At 50.2% G+C, this 19864-nt stretch overlaps 5 protein-coding genes across 5 annotated transcripts; 2 read left to right on the top strand and 3 right to left on the bottom strand.

Annotated features, from left to right (window-relative positions):
* Positions 1-1346: 1346 nt before the first annotated feature.
* On the top strand, positions 1347-3201 carry N7529_000770 (MDR family MFS transporter; the record flags this gene model as incomplete). Its single annotated transcript, XM_057236301.1, has 4 exons — positions 1347-1533; positions 1588-1999; positions 2086-2509; positions 2560-3201. 4 exons carry the CDS (start codon positions 1347-1349, stop codon positions 3199-3201), a joined length of 1665 nt encoding a protein of 554 aa, XP_057103104.1.
* Positions 3202-5434: 2233 nt separating this feature from the next.
* N7529_000771 (nonribosomal peptide synthase) lies at positions 5435-11935 on the bottom strand (the record flags this gene model as incomplete). Its single annotated transcript, XM_057236302.1, has 1 exon — positions 5435-11935. One exon carries the CDS (start codon positions 11933-11935, stop codon positions 5435-5437), a length of 6501 nt encoding a protein of 2166 aa, XP_057103105.1.
* Positions 11936-12208: 273 nt separating this feature from the next.
* On the bottom strand, positions 12209-12718 carry N7529_000772 (nonribosomal peptide synthase; the record flags this gene model as incomplete). The annotated part of the gene is made up of 1 exon (XM_057236303.1): positions 12209-12718. The coding sequence occupies one exon, from the start codon at positions 12716-12718 to the stop codon at positions 12209-12211; it is 510 nt and encodes a 169-aa protein (XP_057103106.1).
* Positions 12719-13998: 1280 nt separating this feature from the next.
* Positions 13999-17850, top strand: N7529_000773 (non-ribosomal peptide synthetase; the record flags this gene model as incomplete). The annotated part of the gene is made up of 2 exons (XM_057236304.1): positions 13999-14325; positions 14389-17850. The coding sequence occupies 2 exons, from the start codon at positions 13999-14001 to the stop codon at positions 17848-17850; spliced, it is 3789 nt and encodes a 1262-aa protein (XP_057103107.1).
* Positions 17851-18617: 767 nt separating this feature from the next.
* On the bottom strand, positions 18618-19713 carry N7529_000774 (uncharacterized protein; the record flags this gene model as incomplete). The annotated part of the gene is made up of 2 exons (XM_057236305.1): positions 18618-19362; positions 19421-19713. The coding sequence occupies 2 exons, from the start codon at positions 19711-19713 to the stop codon at positions 18618-18620; spliced, it is 1038 nt and encodes a 345-aa protein (XP_057103108.1).
* Positions 19714-19864: the final 151 nt, after the last annotated feature.

Here is a 19864-nt window from a genome sequence, read left to right on the forward strand (position 1 = left end):
TGAAAATTCATAGCTATCCGTGGTATTTCTTTCTAGCAATTCTTTACTAAGAGTATAAGGCTTCCCGTGATAATAGGACCGCTATAGTCTATGATGTCTCGATAGATAGAGGAGATTTTGTGTTTTTACGGATAAACAGGGACAGCGAGATACAGTAACGAAACCTTTGACCCTTCAAGAGAACCTTAAGCTAGTTAACTCGTTTAAAGTACTACTATTTTACTCTGAGCAAACACGGCCTGGAAAATTAGACTTTAATCACTTCGCTACAAGCGTTCATCATGCGAGAGGCAATGTCCCTATTCCCGGATGCATCGAAGAACACGTCTAAGGGCCGCTCCATGGAAGAGACCCATTCACTAGCCAAACGCATTTTATGTAGCTTTTCCTGGTTTCTCGTTTAATGGCTATATAGCTAACCGACGAAGTTCCCACACCCTTTTATGTTTAGGCAAATCTTTAGAAACCGGACTAATCTCGGGATTCTATGAAGTTAGGTCTAGCTTCCAGAATGAGCTCAACAGCATCACAATTAGCATATGATTCTTCGAATATGACTAACACCTAGGTAATCAGTGTACCGTCTATTAGACTCAGTCATAGCCTGCACCCAACGTGGCACGCTCTCTGATAGACTTTCTCGGATACTCAAGTCAAGTTGCTGCCAGGCCTCCTTCGCAGTAACTATGAACCAACTAATAGGATAGCATGCCTACTTCAGCCTAGCAGCACTTGAACGACGTTGAGGGAGTCCTAATTCATTAGTCATGTTGAGATCCCTCTAAATTGCCAGGATCAGGGATAACAAAATACACAGTCTTTCACACATTCTTATTGGCTAGGTCAAAACAGCATCCGTCAGATTACGCGAGGCATTCAGTGGCACGGACCGGTAATGATCATCACCCTGCATATTGAAGCCTGCATATTGACGCCTGTGTATTGACGCCTGCAGAACGATGCCAGCCACATGAACACCCAGCCTCGTAATCTCAAAAATGTATGGTTTCACAGCATTATTTTCAATCCATCTTAACAAATTCTGGAAGCCGCTCCACCTAACTAGTTTCCGTCACTTGATCAATCGTATGGAGTCGTAAGGGCGATTCATCCAAATCATCCCCACTGGGTCTCTCGGTGTACGGAGTCAATAATCAATCCTACCCCTTACCTGATGTTACATTCGATCTGCAGCAAAATTGGGGAATGAGAAGGGAGGACAGTAATTCCCATCTCGAACGTATAGAATATAAGTGTACTAGGTGCCGAACCCTTCGAAAACCTCTCGACAATTGAATCAGTTCTTGCCCACTCCCAAACTGCATTAAGCTGAGGGTGTATCAACCATGATGGACGCCAACAAATCACCATGTGGCGAACCCGACCATCATAGCTTGACAAATTCACTAGACGCACTGCCCAAGGAGATGGTCGACAGTAAAGGTGAAGAAAAAGCAGCTGTGTCTGATGACTCCGAAGATAAAACGCACTATCCGTCCACGTGGAAACTCATTCCGATCACAGCGGGACTCTGTTGTTCGGTTTTTTGTACCGGTCTAGTATGATGCTGTCTATCCCACCCCCTAGCCATCACTCCGCTAACATTCTCCCCTTGCAAGGATAATACAATCGTGGCAACGGCCATCCCGAGAATCACCGCTGAATTCGATTCGCTGGATGACATGGGCTGGTATGGTAGCGCTTACATGTTGACCACATGTGCCGTGACCCTCACTTTTGGCAAGCTTTACACCTACTATTCGGTCAAATGGGTATACACGGCGGCGCTGTTCTTGTTCGAGCTCGGATCCCTTGTCTGTGGCGCTACTCCATCCTCGACGGGTCTGATAATTGGGCGAGCAATAGCGGGAGTCGGAGCTGGAGGCCTTTTTTCGGGCGCTATGCTTGTCGTTGCAAGTTCTGTACCGCTGCACAAACGCGCGATCTTCATCGGGCTGATTGGGGCTGTGTTTGGAGTTTCTAGCGTGGCCGGTCCGTTGTAAGACAACCCTCTTTCTATTTGCCATTTTATGGCTGGTGATATTCTCTCTTACGATATACTGATGACATCTTACACCACACCAGGATAGGAGGCGCTCTTACAGACCATGTCAGCTGGAGATGGTGTTTTTATATCAATCTACCATTTGGAGCTTTCACAGCTCTTGTGGTTATACTTTTCTTCCATGAAGAACCAACCAAGACCCAAATCACAGGCCGTGACAAGCTGCGGAGCTTGGATTTAATTGGCACAGCCATCTTCTTACCGAGTCTTATTTGTCTGCTACTTGCTTTGCAATGGGGAGGTCAAAAATACAACTGGTCCAATGTGCGAATCATTGTGCTGTTTGTGCTATTTGGGGTGGGACTTTGCGTTTGGATCTACATTCAATATCGAAAGCAGGATCGAGCCACAGTGCCGCCTCGGATAATCAAGAATCGCAACGTGTTTGGTACAATGATGTACAGCTCTTTGATCGGCGGTGCATTCTTCGTCATGGTATACTATGTATGTGGTTTCTGTTCGAGTCGTGAATTACTGCTAACTGTATGGGCCAGCTTCCTCTTTGGTTCCAGGCAATCAAAGGGGCCAGTGCTACTGCCTCTGGCGTGATGAATCTACCGTTGATCTTAGGAGTGAGTGTTTTCGGGATAGTTGCAGCCGTACTAGTGACGGTTTCGGGATACTACAATCCTTTCATGCTAGCCTCGTCTGTGATTTTCAGCGTTGGCATTGGCCTTCTCACAACATTGAAATCTGATTCCGGGCTTGGTAAGTCCATTGGTTATCAAACAATGGCCGGTATTGGAGCAGGCTTGGGCATGCAGCTGTCAACGATCGTTGTGCAGGCAGCAGTTACGGAAACTGATATCCCCGTCGCGACCTCATTGGTCGTATTCAGCCAATTGCTGTCTGGAGCCGTGTTTATTTCCATTGCCCAGAATGTTTTTGAGAATCGACTGGTGGCAAATGTTCGGAAAATGGCTCCAATGCTTGATCCAGCACTGGTGGTCCAAGCAGGAGCAACGAGACTGCGGGAATCCTTCCCAAGAAATCTCGATATAGTTCTGCAAGCGTACAATGGTGCTATCACGCAGACGTTTTATATCGCAGTTGCAACCAGTGCCCTTTCAATTTTTGGGGTTCTGTGCCTACAATGGATATCAGTTAAACAGAAGAAGGTGGTCACGGCCATTTGAGGGAGGGGCTGAAGGAGAGACAATGTGAATAATCCAATTCTATAGATCAAGTCATTGTAATATATGTAGCGAATGAATATCTATTCGTTATTACCTAAATATCTTACTGCTGAATGTTACAAGCAAAACTTGCATACTTCATGTTATAATGGCCTTAAGCGTGTTTTCTGTGTTTATAATTTAAGCTAGGACCCCAGATCCAGTACCGGGTCAGACATTACTATAACGCGGAATAGTGATGCGGAAGTCTAGTCACCCGCGGGTCTGGGCCAGGTCTATTCTAACGATCAATGGGAAGGGAGAGGGCTCGCCTACAGGGGTAATGCTACTTCATCGGTGACGCTTGATTTCATCCTCAAATAAATTAATCACAGATTAACCATGGTTCGCATCTGACAGTAGGTATCGTTTGGATAACATGTGACTGTTTGCAATTTATAAACCCCCCTGATCCTTCCTCGTTGACCTGCAAAGCCTTGATGTCGATATCAAGCCGTAACTCATCAAATTCGGTTAGCTTGAGTTCAACACTGCCCTTTACCAGGCTCATATCGAGATTTATTTTCAACAGTCGATCAAGCCTTCCTTGAAAGATACCCAAGTTCATTCCGTAGATCGTCAGTTCGAGGTCGGTTTCCAGGGTCTGTATATTTAAAGAACCGGACACCTGCTCCGAGACCACTAGGTTAGAGCAAATACAAGAAACTTCCCACATGAGTTTGCTTACGGCGAGAATGCCACCACTGAATTCAAAATAGATACGGCTCTTGCTCCTTGGATCAGATAGCGGCGACGTAGAGTCGTTGCTGTCAACTTGCTTTATGTGATATGAGCCAAGTTCATCCCTAGACTTCCGGAATAGAAGAGCTTTGTATCTTTAGCAACCACTAGACTTTGGAGTGGGGAATTCAAAAGTAGGTTGAAGTGGCCTCACCAGTAGAGTACATTATGGGAGCGTATTGTTATCCACAACTCAATGGGCTAATAACCTTGAAGTGAACGCATGAGAGATGTTGAGACGGTAAAGAGACTGGAAGAGTCACGAAAGGGCTCAATTTAAATTTGGCCGGAAGCCAGCGACCTGGCATTGCTTTGGCACAAACATCCTTGAATAGGGGCACATGCACTGTAGATCAGTAAAGAGATCAGAAAACCGCTGCGCTGAGCGCAGTGAGAGTATAGCTGCAGCTCGGCCGTAAGTACATTGCGTCATAGCACAGCTTTTTATTGAATTGATGCTTCAGCAATCGCCCGAAAAAGGAGTCGATCGGGTCTCGAGGTCTAGCGGTCAATACGGCCGACTTTGAGTGGCACTACCAAGATATCCTGCAGGTCGACTCATCGTCGACTTTTCTGGATACAATATGCAATTGAGAAATTGTACAAGTCTTTCCAGTTTCGGTCCCCGATCGACACTGCGGCTGAGCCGACCCAATGCAGACTGATCGTTCTGCAAGTCTTTGTCACCCTCTGTCTATTTTCAATAACCTCCCTTGCGTCCTTGACTCGATGATTCACCTCTCCCCTCGCGGCCTAGACATCAAAATGGACCTTGGATAAAAGGAGACCGAAAAAACAGTCAATGGATGGTAACATATACGTGTGATATATATTTTTTTATTTATGCTTCAAATGAATTTCATGATAATCATATCGAAATCCGAAGGTATTGACCGTGAACAGAAAAGAAGCGTCGGTCGGGCTGGGTATCGTCTAATCTCGCCTGTATTCTAGTACAATGTTTATCCTTGGGACTAGCTTCATTGCGTATACTGTGTATGTGATCTCTGCCTAGTTCTGTCGTGACTTGGTTACTAAGTGGCTACCTGGAGGTGCTGCACCCTCCTGCATCTATCCAGTAGCGAAAATACCTCAGTCGACAATCCGCACTCTCAGGATTCTGTTAGAAATTGGTGGCCTAGATCTCGGAAGCCAAGAATTCTGTTTTCATCACTGGGACCAGCAAAGGCGCAATTCTGAAACGGAATAATTGTCCCACTTATGGGCATCTCTACCACAACGGGGGCGACAGTGATACAGCATTACTAGGTACTGAGTAGAAAGACTACCTTCCTTTGCAGAGAGAGAGAGTGTGTTTGAAGAAGAAAGTGAACTTCTGCGAAAGAATCAGTCTTCTGATAGAGCGCATCACAACCATATGTATTTTCAATCCTATTGCGTTTACTCTGTACAGATAATTGACGAGGAACATATTCCACACAAGAAAGCATCATCATACATGGACATCATCCAGCAGTATCTCAGGCTGGCTTGCGAAAATAGTGATCACGGTCGCGAGATCCTTGACCCACAATCTGGCTGTTTCCAGCGACATGAACGCCCCCGACGTACAAAGCATAATCTGTAACTTGGAGTCCTGCGGCGAGGTCAATATCCACATCCCGGATTGCGGGATGAAATGTGCCCAGCCAGACGAGGTACACTCAACGTCAGGTAATGGGAGAGTGGAAGTCTGTGCAACATTCTGATGTTGAATAATACAGGGAAGATAACTATCCTGCGGCCAGTCTGTGCTGGTACGGACAATATCTGCGAGATCCACGTAGTCATGCGCAAACGTCGCGGAGCATTGCTTCTGAACGTGCTGCAAAAGATCGAGAGCACTCCACCTGGGCTGCAGCTGTAACCGGAATGGAATGGTGTTCAGACACGGACCGAGCATCTTCTCGATGCCTCCGATGGGCATGCTGCGCCCGGACACTGTTTGGCCCAGGACGATATCGTGTTGACGGGTATCCCGGGCGAAGAGCCAGCCTGCAGCGGCCTTGACAAGGCTTGCGACGGTCTGGCCTGCCGAAAGACTGGGCATGGGGACACTCTGTCCAGCGGTTATGCGGGAAGAGCTGGAGACATTGTTCGGGCTCTGAGGTGGGGCGTTTGTGGAAATGTCCCATGGGCGTACGGATGAGTTGAGCAGATACTGACGCCAGAAGTGGAATGCCCCTGTATGATCATGTAATGAGCGAAGGTGCATATAGCTGGCAAAATCAATTATTGCCTCCGGTGTACGCCCTGTGTACGCCTCTGCCAGGGCATTCATCAAGGTTGGCAGCGAAATGCCATCGTACTGGGCGTGGGAGATACGGAGGATAAAAGCGTGCTCAGTTGCAGAGCGCGACACAAGCGTGAAACGAAGGGGCGCAGTGTTAACAGTGGATGATATCTCTGAGTTGCTCTGCCATATCGAATCGCAGTAGGTCAGCAGGTCATCCGTCGTGGTGACCTGATGAAATGGTAGGTCAATGTCCTGAAGGACTGCCTGGAGCAAACCGTGATGTGTTTGTACAAAGGCAGTGCGAAGAATGCTATGAGCTGACATAACAGCTTGACAAGCATGACGGAGGCGTCTCCCATCAACAAACCCAGTTAAAAAGTAGCAGGCAAGGAATGGGGTCCACTGGGTGAGGAAAAACTGCTGACTTTCAGTCACTGGCAGGACATCAGCAATATGCGATTCCTGCTTCACAATTTGCAGCTCTAATAGCGCACGTGTGGCCTCTGCTCGAAGCCCTTCGTTAACCAGCGCAAAAGGCTTAATATCAGCACTGCTGTAGGCATTGGAATTTCCAGCAAAGGAGCTATTGTGGCATGCTACATGACTGGCCAACGCTGACAAGCGAGGATTTTCCAGAATATCAACCACACTTATTGCAACTCCGTCTTTACGGGCTTCTGCCACCATATACATCGCACTGATGGAGTCGCCGCCGAGTTGAAGGAAGTTGTCGTCGAGGCTAACCTCTTCGCATGGGATCTGCAAGGCTGTGGCACAGAATTTCTGAATATTCTTTTCCATCTCGGTGGCTGCACCACGCCTTTTCCCAATTGTGGCGCGGAACTGCTTGAGCTCTTTGTCTGGCAACTCAGCCAATGATTTTCGTAGGTATTTCCGGTCTACTTTGCCGCTAGCAGTGTGTGGCATGTGTGCGAGATTGATCATCATCGACGGGATCATGAAGCGAGGCAGCCGGTCACGAAGCAAGGCCAGAGCATTGGCTTCCCGCTCCTGAAAATCTTGTTCCGGTTGGTAGAAGGCGTGGCAGCTTGCAATTGTCGCTCCGGCGTCCGCAGTGGGGCCTTGGCCGCCTTCGACGGGGAAATAGATAAAAGCTGCGAGAAAGGGTGCTCCATGGCCTTCTGGCGAGACGAGCTCGACCACGACCTGGACAGGAGAGGAGAAACACCTCGCCAGATGAGTCTCGATGTCGGCCAACTCTATTCGCTGGCCACGGATCTTGACCTGGGAATCCATTCGCCCGACGAAACTCAGCGATCCATCAACATTGTATCGCATCAGGTCACCGGTCCTATACACGCGACTTGGGCCGTGACGGAGCTCTCGGACGTAACTGGGCGCCACGATGAAGGCTTCCTGGGTTTTTGTCGGGTCATGCATATATCCCGGTCCAACAAAGGAACCCTCCAGGAACAACTCGCCCACAGCGCCGATTGGAAGGAGCTTTTCCGGGTCCCCAGGGGCCGCCAGCCAGGAGGCACCCCCTGTTGGGAAGCCGACGGAGTTGTACGGGTCGTTGGGACTCTCACCGAAGTACCGAAGGTGAGTCACACCGCACTCGGCTGGTCCATATCCGATCATCAGATTCATGTAAGGGCTCCAGGCGGCAAGTTCCGATGGCTGCGTTGGCTCACCACCCAGCATGAGCGCTCGGAGCGATGGAAGGTCCTTAGGATCAAGTGAGCGCATGAAGGAGGGCGTGAGGACAGCATGAGTCGGACGGAAGGTGGTTACGGTGTCAACAAAGTTGTCCAAGCGCTGTGTATCAGATAGCACGCATATACAACCACCGCCCAACAATGTCCACAGAGTTTCATTCACGCTCATGTCGAATGCATAGGAGGAAAACTGGAGCCATCGGACCGTCCCGTCTATCCCCATCTTCCTCATGATAGGAAGAGAGTAACTGAGGAATGATTGATGGTCCGCCATGGCCGCTTTTGGCACGCCTGTGGACCCCGAAGTAAACACGGCGAACAAAGGCCGTTCCGGTTGGATTATTGGCAGTAATATGCCTGCTCTGGCTGGATATGGATCATCCGCGAGGACGACTTTGGCCACCAGCTCGAGGGCAAGTGGAAGGGTTCCAGTCGTCGTGAGAACCAGCTTGGCCAAGGCTTGCTGGCAGCTAGCAGCCAGTCGCTGTTTCGGGACAGCCGGATCAAGCAGAATAAACGCAGCCCCGATTTTGATCGTGGCGAGCATGCAGACAATCGTCCAACCAGATTTTTCTGTGCAGATGGGCACGAAATCACCGGCTATTATTCCCATCGCCACCAAGTGTTTGGCTAGATGAGTGGAGAGCTCATCGAGGGCTTTGTATGTGAACTGCACATCCCATCCGTCCACTGCCAGTCGGTCTGGATGCGCCACGCACTGCTGGTGGAACAGTGCGTCAACACCCTTTTCGGGCAAGGCAGGAATCGGCTGGTTCCATGCACAGATTTCGTCGGCGTCACTCGGGCTCACAGTCATGCAGTCACTCACCGTCGAAGCGGGGTCTTTTGAAATGGCTTGAACCACATGCTTGAGTTGGCGGAGGATACGATGGACCTGCCGCTCTGGCACGATCTTAGGATCGAACCAGGCCTTCAGCTCTACCGGGTCCGAGTTGAGATTACAGACCAGAGTGAGAGAGTAAGTGCAAAAGGCAGCAAAACTGGTTTCATGAGGCTCAGCTCCCAACAGACTGTACCCTGTGGTACTGTCAATGTGCTGAATGACCAGGAGTGTCTGGAATTCGCACGCGGCGGCGACATCTCCGCCCCACTTTCGCATGTTCTGCAGTCCTGTCTGCTCATGGGGAATGCTGCGGATAGTCTGGGCAACTAGATTGTCCAGTGCCTTCTCGACTGATGCGGCCGGATCCAGCTGCACCCGGAATGGTATCGTGGCCACTGTCGGGGAGGTCATTGTCAAGATGCCCGGGACGGGAGCATTGCGTCCGGATACGGTGAGTCCATAAACAATGTCATTGTTTCCTTGATATTGAGACTGCACCATCGCCCAGGCGAGTCGTAAAATCGCCGAACGTGTGAATCGTCCGGGGGTAAAGGCCGCCAGCGGAAGCCAGTCTGTTGCTTCTCCCATGGGGCATGGCTCATACGCCACGGGCAAGATGGCAGGGAAGACCTCTGCATTGAGGCCTGAGAAATAGTCCGTCCAATATGTCTTGTGGTCTGGAAGCTGGCTGAGATAGTGGACGAACGTAGCGAACGGGGGTGACGCTGGCAGGGCCTCCCCATGGTAAACCGCTTCTACCTGATCCAGGATCTTGCGGAAACACCATCCATCAATCACCGAGTGGTGCATAGTGAGTGCTAGCTGAACGCAATCGGCAGTGTCGTTCCGGTGGATGGAAATTTGGGCCAATGGGTGGCCAGACTCAACGAGCAGGTCGGGCTTATCGTCCCGCTCGTCCCGATGAAAGAGAGTGCTCGACTCCTGCCAGACAGACTGGCCTCGGAGCAGGACTTGATACATGCGCTGGGACGGAGAGGCTATAATACGTGTCCTTAGAGGGGCGCTATCTTCCAGCACACTAAGCCAGGCGTCTTTCAGGCGCTGTAAATCCGCCTCGCACATCTGCTGAAACTCAAACACCCAGCGAGCGACATAACCACCCGCTTGTTTCCTGCCCAGGGCAAACATCCCCTCCTGAAGAGGCGTGCAGGGGTAAATATCCTCAATGATGTCAGGCTCCACGTGGCACTGCTTGCAGGCTTCCCGGATGACCTCTTCCTTGCTTTCAGACTTGAACAATTGGGAGAAAGGTACAACAGCTCCGTTCATTTCTTGAGCAACTTTTGTCCCAGGCACCACGGTGGCTAATTGAGAGACCGTTGGATAAGTGATGATTTCGCCCACTGTGATCTTTAGCCCGTACTTCGAATTCGCCTGGCCAACAAGAGTCATGGCCCTGAGTGAATCGCCCCCAAGGTGGAAGAAATTATCGTCGACGCCAATTTTCTCCACAGAAGATTTGAGAGAGTGGGCGAAGAGCGAAAGCAGTATTGTCTCCATCTCTGTCGCCGGTGCGCGACGCGACCCATCCTCATGGTCTTTGCCGAGGAGCTGGTGGCGCGTAAGCCGGTTCGCGTAGTTGCAGAGACGCCGGCGGTCGAGCTTTCCACTGACCGTAAGGGGAATGTCCCTGAGGCGGAGGAAGAGGTCGGGAATCATGTACCGGGGCAGTTGGAGTGACAGGGCCTCGCGCGTGGCGTTGATACGATCTTGCAAGACCATGCCGACGGGGGCAAACCAGTTCTCGCCATCACAGCTGGTGGCATTTGACCCAGCTCCTGGTTGATCGAGCTGAACAAAGGCCGCCAACACCGAGCTGGACCCTGAATCTTGATCATATGGGCAAATGACTTCCGCAAATACCCGCACGGCCTCGGGAAAGCAATGTCTGATGTGGTACTCGACCTCTGTGATCTCAACCCGCTGTCCTCGGACCTTCCGCTGCATGTCTTTTCGTTCGAGGTGTTGAATACTCCCATCACACATGTAGCGCACGAGATCTCCAGTCCTGTAGAGTTTCCGTGGGCCAGAGATAGTCGGAAATAACGGCTCGTGTCCCCATCCCGGGTGCGAAATGAATGCCTTAGATGACCTGTCAGGGTCGTTAAGATAGCCCTGTGCAAGACACGTTCCCTCAATACATAGCTCGGCGACAGCACCAACGGGGGCAAGAAAGTTTGCATTATTCGGATCGACAAGCCATGCTCGTGCATGCGACATTGGCTTGCCGACCACTCCCAAGCAAGAGGTTGAGGTGATGCGAGGCGAGATACAACATGTTCCAGCCCACTCTGTCAAGCCTAATGCCTGATGAAGACTGACTGCATCTGCCCAGGTCATGATCTGACCCTTCTGTAAGGGCTCGCCGCCTGTGACGATTGTTTTAAGACAGGGAACCTCCTTTGGATGTAGAGAGCCGACCATCGTCGGAGTCATGAAGGTCCAGTTCACGTTGACTCGGGTGATCGCACGCGCTAGGTTACTGATTCCTGCACAATCCTCACTAGAAACCACACAGACAGTGCCTCCAGTGCCGAGCGTGCAGTAGATCTCGATGATGGAGATGCCAAAGGAATAGGAGGCGAATTGAAGACTGCGCGACCTCTCGCTGAGATGCACGGTCGTACCCTGTTGGCTAATCCCTGCAAACGCGCGTTGGCTGATAATGCACCCTTTGGGGGTCCCAGAGCTTCCAGAGGTAAAAAGGCAGTAGCCAGGATCCTCCATGGAGACTTCGGACGGCAACAGTGCATCCGCCGGCGGAAAATTAGCCATGACCTGTGGATTGATAATGACCGGAGTGACAGACGAGCTCTCAAATCGTGGCTTCTGCATGGATGAAACAGCCACGAATTTGCTCCCGGCCAAGGCCACGATCTTTTCAATTCGCTGCATGGGCAAGGCTGGATCCAAAGGAACAAATGCGGCACCAGTCTTATGGACACCGATGGTCGCAACAATCGACCAGATGGACTTCTCAAAACAAACTGGGACCATCATCCGCGGGCCTATCCCGAGGGCCTGCAAGTGAGCAGCGACCCGGGACGAGAATTCGTCGAGCTCCTCATAGGTAACTACGCCATCCCATCCATCGATCGCTACCTTATCACGCCTGCCTGCCTGCTCAAATACGGACCGCTTGAGTTCATCCCACCAGGGAGAGCTGGGTGGCATGCTCAGGGCCGAAGATGGCCTCTGGAAGTCTTCTATATGGCTTTGGTGTCGGCTTGTGAAAAGGGACAGATTGATGATTGGTTCTGAAAGAGAACCTAATCCGCTGATTATAGCTTGCTGGACGGTACTGAGTACATTTTCCGCGGCAGTCGAAGATAGCAGACTATCTTTATACCGAAGCGACATGCGCAGTTGGTCTACATCGATGTACACCTGCAAAGCCACTTCACAACCCTGGTTCATAGCCATATCCAGTCAGATGTCAAATAGATTTTATCGGGCGGAGACACCACTTACAGAGGGCCAGTCATCAAATCTATTTTCGTCTTCGTGTGTGGTCGGACAGTCAATAACGACAGGTTTTTGAAATATTATGCCAACATTGCAAGGAGCATGTCCCGGTCGATGGAGATGTGTCATTGTCCACTTTGTGTACTGACAGAGGCTTTTCAGTGAACTCTCAGATTCAATTGGAATGGAAAGAAGATCTATCAATCCGTCCAGACTGGTGTTGGAGAGTGCCTCGATGCCATTTCCTACCCAAAGCTGTGCAGTTTGACATTCGGTGAAACACCGCAGAGTGACAGCCCATGCCACCAAGACGAAGGAGCTTATGGTGATACCTTCGCCCTCAAGTACCTTATCAATACAAGCGATAGGAATTTCCACCAGGTCTGTTTGATGGTGGACGGCACCATAGCCTTCCGTTTTGCTGAGCTGGGGAAAGATACAGACACGAGCATCTGCCCCTTCTGGTTGTTGGAAAGGCTGGCTCCTGGTCATCGTCATCTGCCGGTGCTCTAATATTTGTAGAATCGTCTGTTCTTTCCTCTGTCTCTCCCTCTTTATATGTGTGAGGACAAGAGTGATAATGATCAGCAGGTGTTGTCCGTGTGGCGGATGGCAAATTCTGATGCTGGGTACGGAATAGTGGTGTCGGAAATGATGAAGTGATTTCTATCTTGATTCTGGACCATTCCCACTCATGGGACTCTTTGGGAGTGAGTTGCGTTCCCTCAGATGCCTCACATGCACAGAGACTCTCATTACTTATTGCTCCGCACTCTACAGAATGCAAGGCAAAGAAAAGCAGATCTATCACCTATGAACGGATATATCGTGTGTAAAATCAATAAAATGCAGACCTTTGCTGGGATCGTCTGCCTTGCAGGCGATCTATTGATGCAAGGGGCGCGATCATTGATTTGCTTTCAGCCGCTCTATATGCTGCACATGGCAAGTGCTCAAATACAATGTGGATTGTCAAGGCGGTATAGTGCCGTGGTACAGGTACTTTATGCTTGAAACTCGTCACTTTTCTCTGTCTATCCAACATCGTCACTATCACGATCCCTCCTTTCCCATGCATACGTTTGAGCGGTGAGTAGACACCCACATACAGGTGTTCGTATTTGAGGCCTCCAGCAATATCAGGCTATGGACCTTGGTACTTACCATGAGTGGGTGGGAAAGCACATCTATACGGTCCTTCGGTAGGCTAGTCTTTTTTCTTATCCATATATCTCAACCGCACTAGGTGAACCCATTATTTGGAATATTAGTTACTCCACCAGATTTGATGTTGGAATAATAGAAAAACTAGTGATGCGTAGTGCAATAGCTACATTATCAGAACGTCATTTCAATCTTTAGTACAGTATCTCCTTGCAGCCGATACAGCCTCAAACTAGCTGAAGTAGAGTGGGGCCTCTGCCTTCTTGCACGGAAACTTCTGCAGAGTGATTATATCTTGGCCCGACGCGCATAATGATATATTATTTCATTCCCAGTAGCTTAAGGACTGTGCGGTGTACTGATTGACCCAGGTCGATATCTATTCCTCGCTGGAACTATAGCCCACATACACTTGCATCACAAATCTCGATTCCCAGCTCCTCAGTCCAACTACCATTGGAAAAATGACTAGAACGGTTTTATCCGAACGAAGAGACGCTCTGTCTGGTGAGAGTTGTTTCTTTCCTCCGCTACACCAGATCCCAGTGAGCGCTGCACAGTGGGGTAGTGCCGAAGCACCCCAGATAGTAGGAGCCAATATTACCCGGATGAGAGCGGAAAGCCAGCAGGAGTCACACCTTGTCCTGGGGGCCCTATGGTCCGTCATTCTCCGCCGTTATGTCGAAAGTCCCGTCACCCAACTTTGGCTGAGTAGTCCAGGACAAGATCGCTCCGAACGGTCACTTCCTGAGATAATGACCGTCAACATCAAGGAGGATATGGAATTTGCAAACCTATTGGAGACTACAGCGTGGACTCCTGCCACGCTTGACGCTTCTGAACCACCAAATACTGGTATCATCTTTGTTCAGGATGTACACTCACATACATGGGACGACGAGTTGGTACAGCACCATTCGCAAGAACTTTCCGAGGTAAGAACCCTCTTTATCCAACCAATCTTGCCAATCTAATAACATGTTTCCGATATGATACAGGCGTGTGACGTCCTTCTCGTCCTATACCAAAGTCGAGACGAGCTCCGAGTAGTCATGACATACCGCAAGTCCACCATGTTGACGATGCATGCGTCAAGTATATTGCAACAATTGGAGGATATCACAGTCAAACTCTGTCAAAGAACCACACAAACAGTGCGTGACCTGTGGGCTACTTCTGGTTGTGATCGCTGGAGGATGCAGAGATGGAATGCGCTTGGGTCCGTTGAGACAGCTGACCTGTTGATGCACGAGATCATTCATCAACAAGCCCTTGAAATGCCACACAAACCTGCATTAGAGTCGTGGGATGGCACCTTAACGTACTTTCAGCTTGACTATCTCTCATCTCGACTAGCCTCCCATCTGATTTATAGCGGCGTCGGACCAAATATCTTTGTTCCTATCAGCTTCCAGAAGTCTGTCTGGGCTATCGTTGCCATGCTTGCAGTCAACAAGTGCGGAGCAGCATTTGTCCCCGTGGATCCAAAGGTGCCGTCAGATCGCCTCTCAAGCATTTTGCGCCAGACAAACGCCCGTGTAGCATTAGCCTGCAATGAACAGGCTGGCATACTACACGATGCGGGTATATCGGTTATCACAGTCGGGGACAAGCACGAGCATGAATGGTGCGATAGAGTCGGATCGAACTCTATATACCCGGGCCGTGATTCACCGGCGTATTGCCTGTTCACATCGGGCAGTACGGGTGAACCCAAGGGCTGTGTCGTGGGACATGCCGCTTTCGCCAAAATTGCCAGTCACTGCTCCCCTCTCTATCTACAGTCAGACAGCCGAGTTCTCCAGTTCGCCTCCCTTGGGTTTGGCATGGCTCTGATCGAGGTCTTTTGCACCCTCAGCCGTGGTGCGACGCTGTGTATCCCGTCGGACACAGGCCGCATGAATTCGTTGACCAAGGCTATCAGCGACATGGACGTGGACTGGGTGGTGCTCTCTCCAACCACGCTAAGTACCATATCCCCGACTGATCTGGGATGTCTGAAAACGATTGTTCTTGGAGGAGAGCCTGTCCAGGAGAGCCATATTCTCGACTGGGGGCGACGTGCTCGACTTATCCAGATATACGGACTCACCGAGTGCGCGGGGATCTTTGCAGCCTCCGACCCCATCTTCTGCGATCCATCCCAGCGAACAGTTGGATATCCAGTCAATGGGCGCTGTTGGATTGTAGATCCTCAGGACCACAAGCAGTTGCGAGGCGTTGGAGCAGTGGGAGAGCTTCTCATCGATACTTCCAATCTTGCCCAAGGCTACCTTAATGATCCACAACGAACAGCGTTGTCATTTGTCTCTCCGCCCTCCTGGATGGAGCACCAGGTGCCTGCTCGTCAGAATCGTCCAACCGTGCTTTACAAGACTGGTGACCTAGCCCGATTCAATCCTGATGGGAGCATCTCCCACATGGGCCGGAAAGACCATCAGGTCAAGGTGCGCGGTCAACGGGTAGAATCCAGCGAGATAGAGCATCGTATCCGCGAGCTATTTTCGAGAGTTGCCGACATCGTAGTAGATGTGGTAATTCCAAAAAAGTCAAATCATGTTTCCTCTCTTGCGGCCTTCATTCTCCAGCCGGACGGACCTACCGAGGATGACCGTCTCTTTGCATATGCGAGCGAAGCTTTCCTCGCGGAGGTTCAATCCGTGAAGTTGAGTCTAGCCAAGATCTTTCCGGGATATATGGTTCCTACTCTCTTTCTTCAACTGAAGAAAATGCCTAAGACCATCTCTGGGAAAAAGGACCGGCGTCGACTGCGCCAGGAAGTTGCCCAGATGACTTGGGATCAGATGAAGGCATATACCATGGTGCAAGACGGCAGTAGGAACGACCCCGCTATACTAGAGTCCAACGCGGAGCGGACCCTTGCTCAAATCTGGGCCACCCTTCTTCACCTGGACCCGAATCAACTGGGACCTGATGACGATTTCCTAGCCCTGGGGGGTGACTCCATCGTCGCCATGCGGGTCGTTGCAATGGCTCGCGTCAAAGGATTGAATCTGACGGTAGCAGACATCTTTACAACCCCAAATCTGCGCGAAATGGCCCGGAGCGCCAGAGTTTTGAACAACGCCCCAGTTACTCAACGAAAGCTGATTCGCCTGGTAGATGATGAGGTCCATACAGCCTGTCTCTCCTATCTCCGTGAGCACACCTCATTGTTGGACTCCTGCTCTGAGACACCATTGATTCTTCCAGCCAGCGATATTCAAGAGTTTTTCATTGATCGCAGTTGCTTTGACTGGTTCGCCTATATCTTGGAAGGCAGTTTGGATCTTGGCCGCCTGCAAGCCGCGTGCGACATGGTAGTGAAGAAACACAGCATGCTGCGAACCTTCTTCACTCAGAAGGACCATCGCATTCTTCAGGTTACTCTACCACATATGGAAACACCCCTACACCATATTACAACCGCTCGCAAGGTGTCAGCGGTAGCCGAGAAGCTCTGGAGCCATTCTTCTTTCGAATCGCTACCGATGGATGTTCTCCCCGTTCGGTTCATTCTTATCTCCAATACCGAGGCGAATGAACATGCTTTAATTTTACGGCTGTCTCATGCCCAATACGATGGCCTTTCTTTGCCAATTCTCACTGAGGACCTCGCCGTTGCATACGGTGAAGGCGCTCTGTCTTTCGGCCTACAGTTCTCTGACTACCTCCAGTGTCGTGCCCAGCAAGATAATACGACCGGCTACACCTTTTGGCGCACTTACCTGGAAGGGTCTACTATGACAAACCTACAGGACTGCACATTCGATACTAAAGACCGAACAAAGGAACAGGGGACTTTCGAAGCAGTAGATGCAAAAGCACTTATCACGTCCCCTTGTGAGCCTCCGGAAGGGATCACCATGGCCACGTTGATCAAAGCAGCGGGGGCCCTAGTGCTTGGACAATTGACTCACAAGAAAGAGATTGTTTTCGGCCAAACAGTCAGTGGACGCAGTGGGCTTCCTCTTCCTGGAATTGAAAGCATTCTGGGGGCTTGTCTCAATTTTACTCCCATCCGCATCGACATACAACCAACATGGCCAACAGCCTATTATCTCCAGCACGTACAAGCGCAACATATCCAGACTACACCTCACGACTACTTGGCTCTTGCCGATATTGTCGAGAACTGCACATCATGGAGGCCGCAAACAGCGTTGGGGGCCATCTTCCACCACCAGGATCTAGATACGAAGATGGCGATATCACTGCCTGGACTGAGCAATCCCCGGACATTACACCATATCACAGGGTCTTATATGCATCAGCTGATGCGGTCAGAAGTATGGGTGTTTTCTATGGCTGGGAAAGATGGTCTGGAGATATCTATCCGCGCTCCAGCCCACGTACTACAGATTGCAGAGGCAGACGAACTGGCGCGCAAAATCGCTACAGCAGTTCAATTAATGGCGCGACAACCTGATAGCACTCTCGCAGACATCATGCCCGCCTAATGGGACGTGATGAGGCTTGCAGTACTGCGGATTAGCATTTTCTGATTGTCAGTTAAAGCATGTAAACAGATTAATCCGAGTATCTCCGAATCCGCAATTTCCCGTAATACCTCGTCAATCGCAGGAATATCTGTATCACATGCATATGACCTTGACGTTCCAAAAGTTTCTCCCTAGTGACTGCAAATGCAAAGATATGACTGCCTTATCGCCCCTTTGCCGGGATTTTGGCCCGAGAAATGTTACCAATTGTCTTCAACGCGTCCATCAGGCAAGGAGATTGGGCCGCAATTCTGCCAAATGATACTCAATCAACTATCAAGCTGCCTCTAGTCAACCCCTTGGCATGGGCTTGACTGCAGGAGTTGTTCATCTCCTGCATATATTGCGCGATGCCGATTTAGTTGCTTCTACGGTGCATGTCAACAATGAGAGGTCACGCACGCCTCAGAATCGTTCTTGCTAATTCAGTCCTTGAAGCATACGTTTTAACCATGTCTTTTCTAGAGAAGGGTTTCTCATGAATTTAATTCCAAATCTAGACAAAAGAAAAACTCTGTCTAAAATATTAAAAGTCCGTTTTGCGTGTTCAGGAAATAGCTCATTAAGACAGAAACTTGGCAATTAGAGGTGTGACAGTGGCGGCTCCCCCAGGCATACACATACACTTTTGCTATAATGCATTGTCAATCCGGCCCTCTATACACCAGCATACAAGTGGTAGAAATCTGCACTTGGTCAGTCCATTTTCAACTCGGGTGGGGGGGTTATAACGATATGAACTTACAATACAGCCCAGCACAGTCTCCCCAAGCGTGGTTCATCTGCAACCCAGCGGCCGAGGCAACCTCAAACATGAGCTTTCTTCCCCATTTTCCGCTGCAAATCGCGCGGATTCGATGCCCTTTGCTAAAGTGATACGTCTCTCCATCCGCTCCATTCACCGTTACATCCCGAAGCGGAGTATAGTAGACTTCTAGCTGGCTCTTCTCCGGGTCAAACTCCGACTCGCACGACCAATCCTCGAGGTGGAAGACGGTGTCTCCCATCAGATCGTTGACATGAGACAGGCCGTTCAGAATGAAGGCCTTCAGCGCGGCAGTTTGACAATCGTAGGCATCCTGAACCATATCGGCATCCTCACATGCATCCGCGGCGATGAGGAACTGGGAACGCAGGCTGAAAGCTTCAGACGCCTGTTTGAATTTTGAAAGTAATGCGCTGGCATCAGAGGGCTTTTCCATATTACTGATGCTATTGCCCATCCAGAGGAAGGTGATAGTAGAAGTTTCGACTGGATCCTGGCCCGACGGCGTTGATATCCAGCTCACACAATCATCATATGTGCCCCAGAGACCGATGATTTCCACCAAACTTGGATTGCTGAGCTCCTTGTAGAGTTGACCCACGCTACTGGTCAGTCCCTGGAGCGATACATCCAAAGCGTAGTAGCGAATGGACTTTCCCTGTTTCTCCAAAGCGCGGAGGAGTTGGCCCGTCTTCTGTAAGCTCCTGCGTTCTCCGTCAGCGTCGAAGAGAATTCGTATCGCACGCGGTAGTGCACACTCACCCACATCCAAGCTCCACAAGAATACTGCCAGTGGGCACTACGGCAGCTATCTCACAGCTCCGTCTCTGCAGGATCTCCAGCTCCTTGTCGTGGAGGTAGTATGAAGGCGTATGAGCAAATTTATCGAATCGTCGCAGTCCCTCCTCGTTCCATAGCAGGAGAGAAGGCAATGACGGAGGCTTCGATGAAAGGCCATAATTGATCTCCCCGCAAAGGTCAATTGAGCCCTGTCCCTGTTGCCGAATGTCGTACACTCGGCAGTCGCACGTGTTGTGAATCTCAATTCCAGGCATGCTTCGTTCCACGTCTTTCCTGATAATCACAGATGGAGGCAGATAGAATTCTTTGCTCGCAGCGGCTATCAGTGAGGAGTATCAACGTATCGGAGGATAGAACAGTATTGGCTATTTAAAAAGAAGAATACACACCGCTAAAAGCACAGCC

This window comes from Penicillium soppii, assembly GCF_028829465.1.
Source record: "Penicillium soppii strain IBT 18220 chromosome Unknown utg000001l, whole genome shotgun sequence".
NCBI lineage: Eukaryota > Fungi > Ascomycota > Eurotiomycetes > Eurotiales > Aspergillaceae > Penicillium > Penicillium soppii.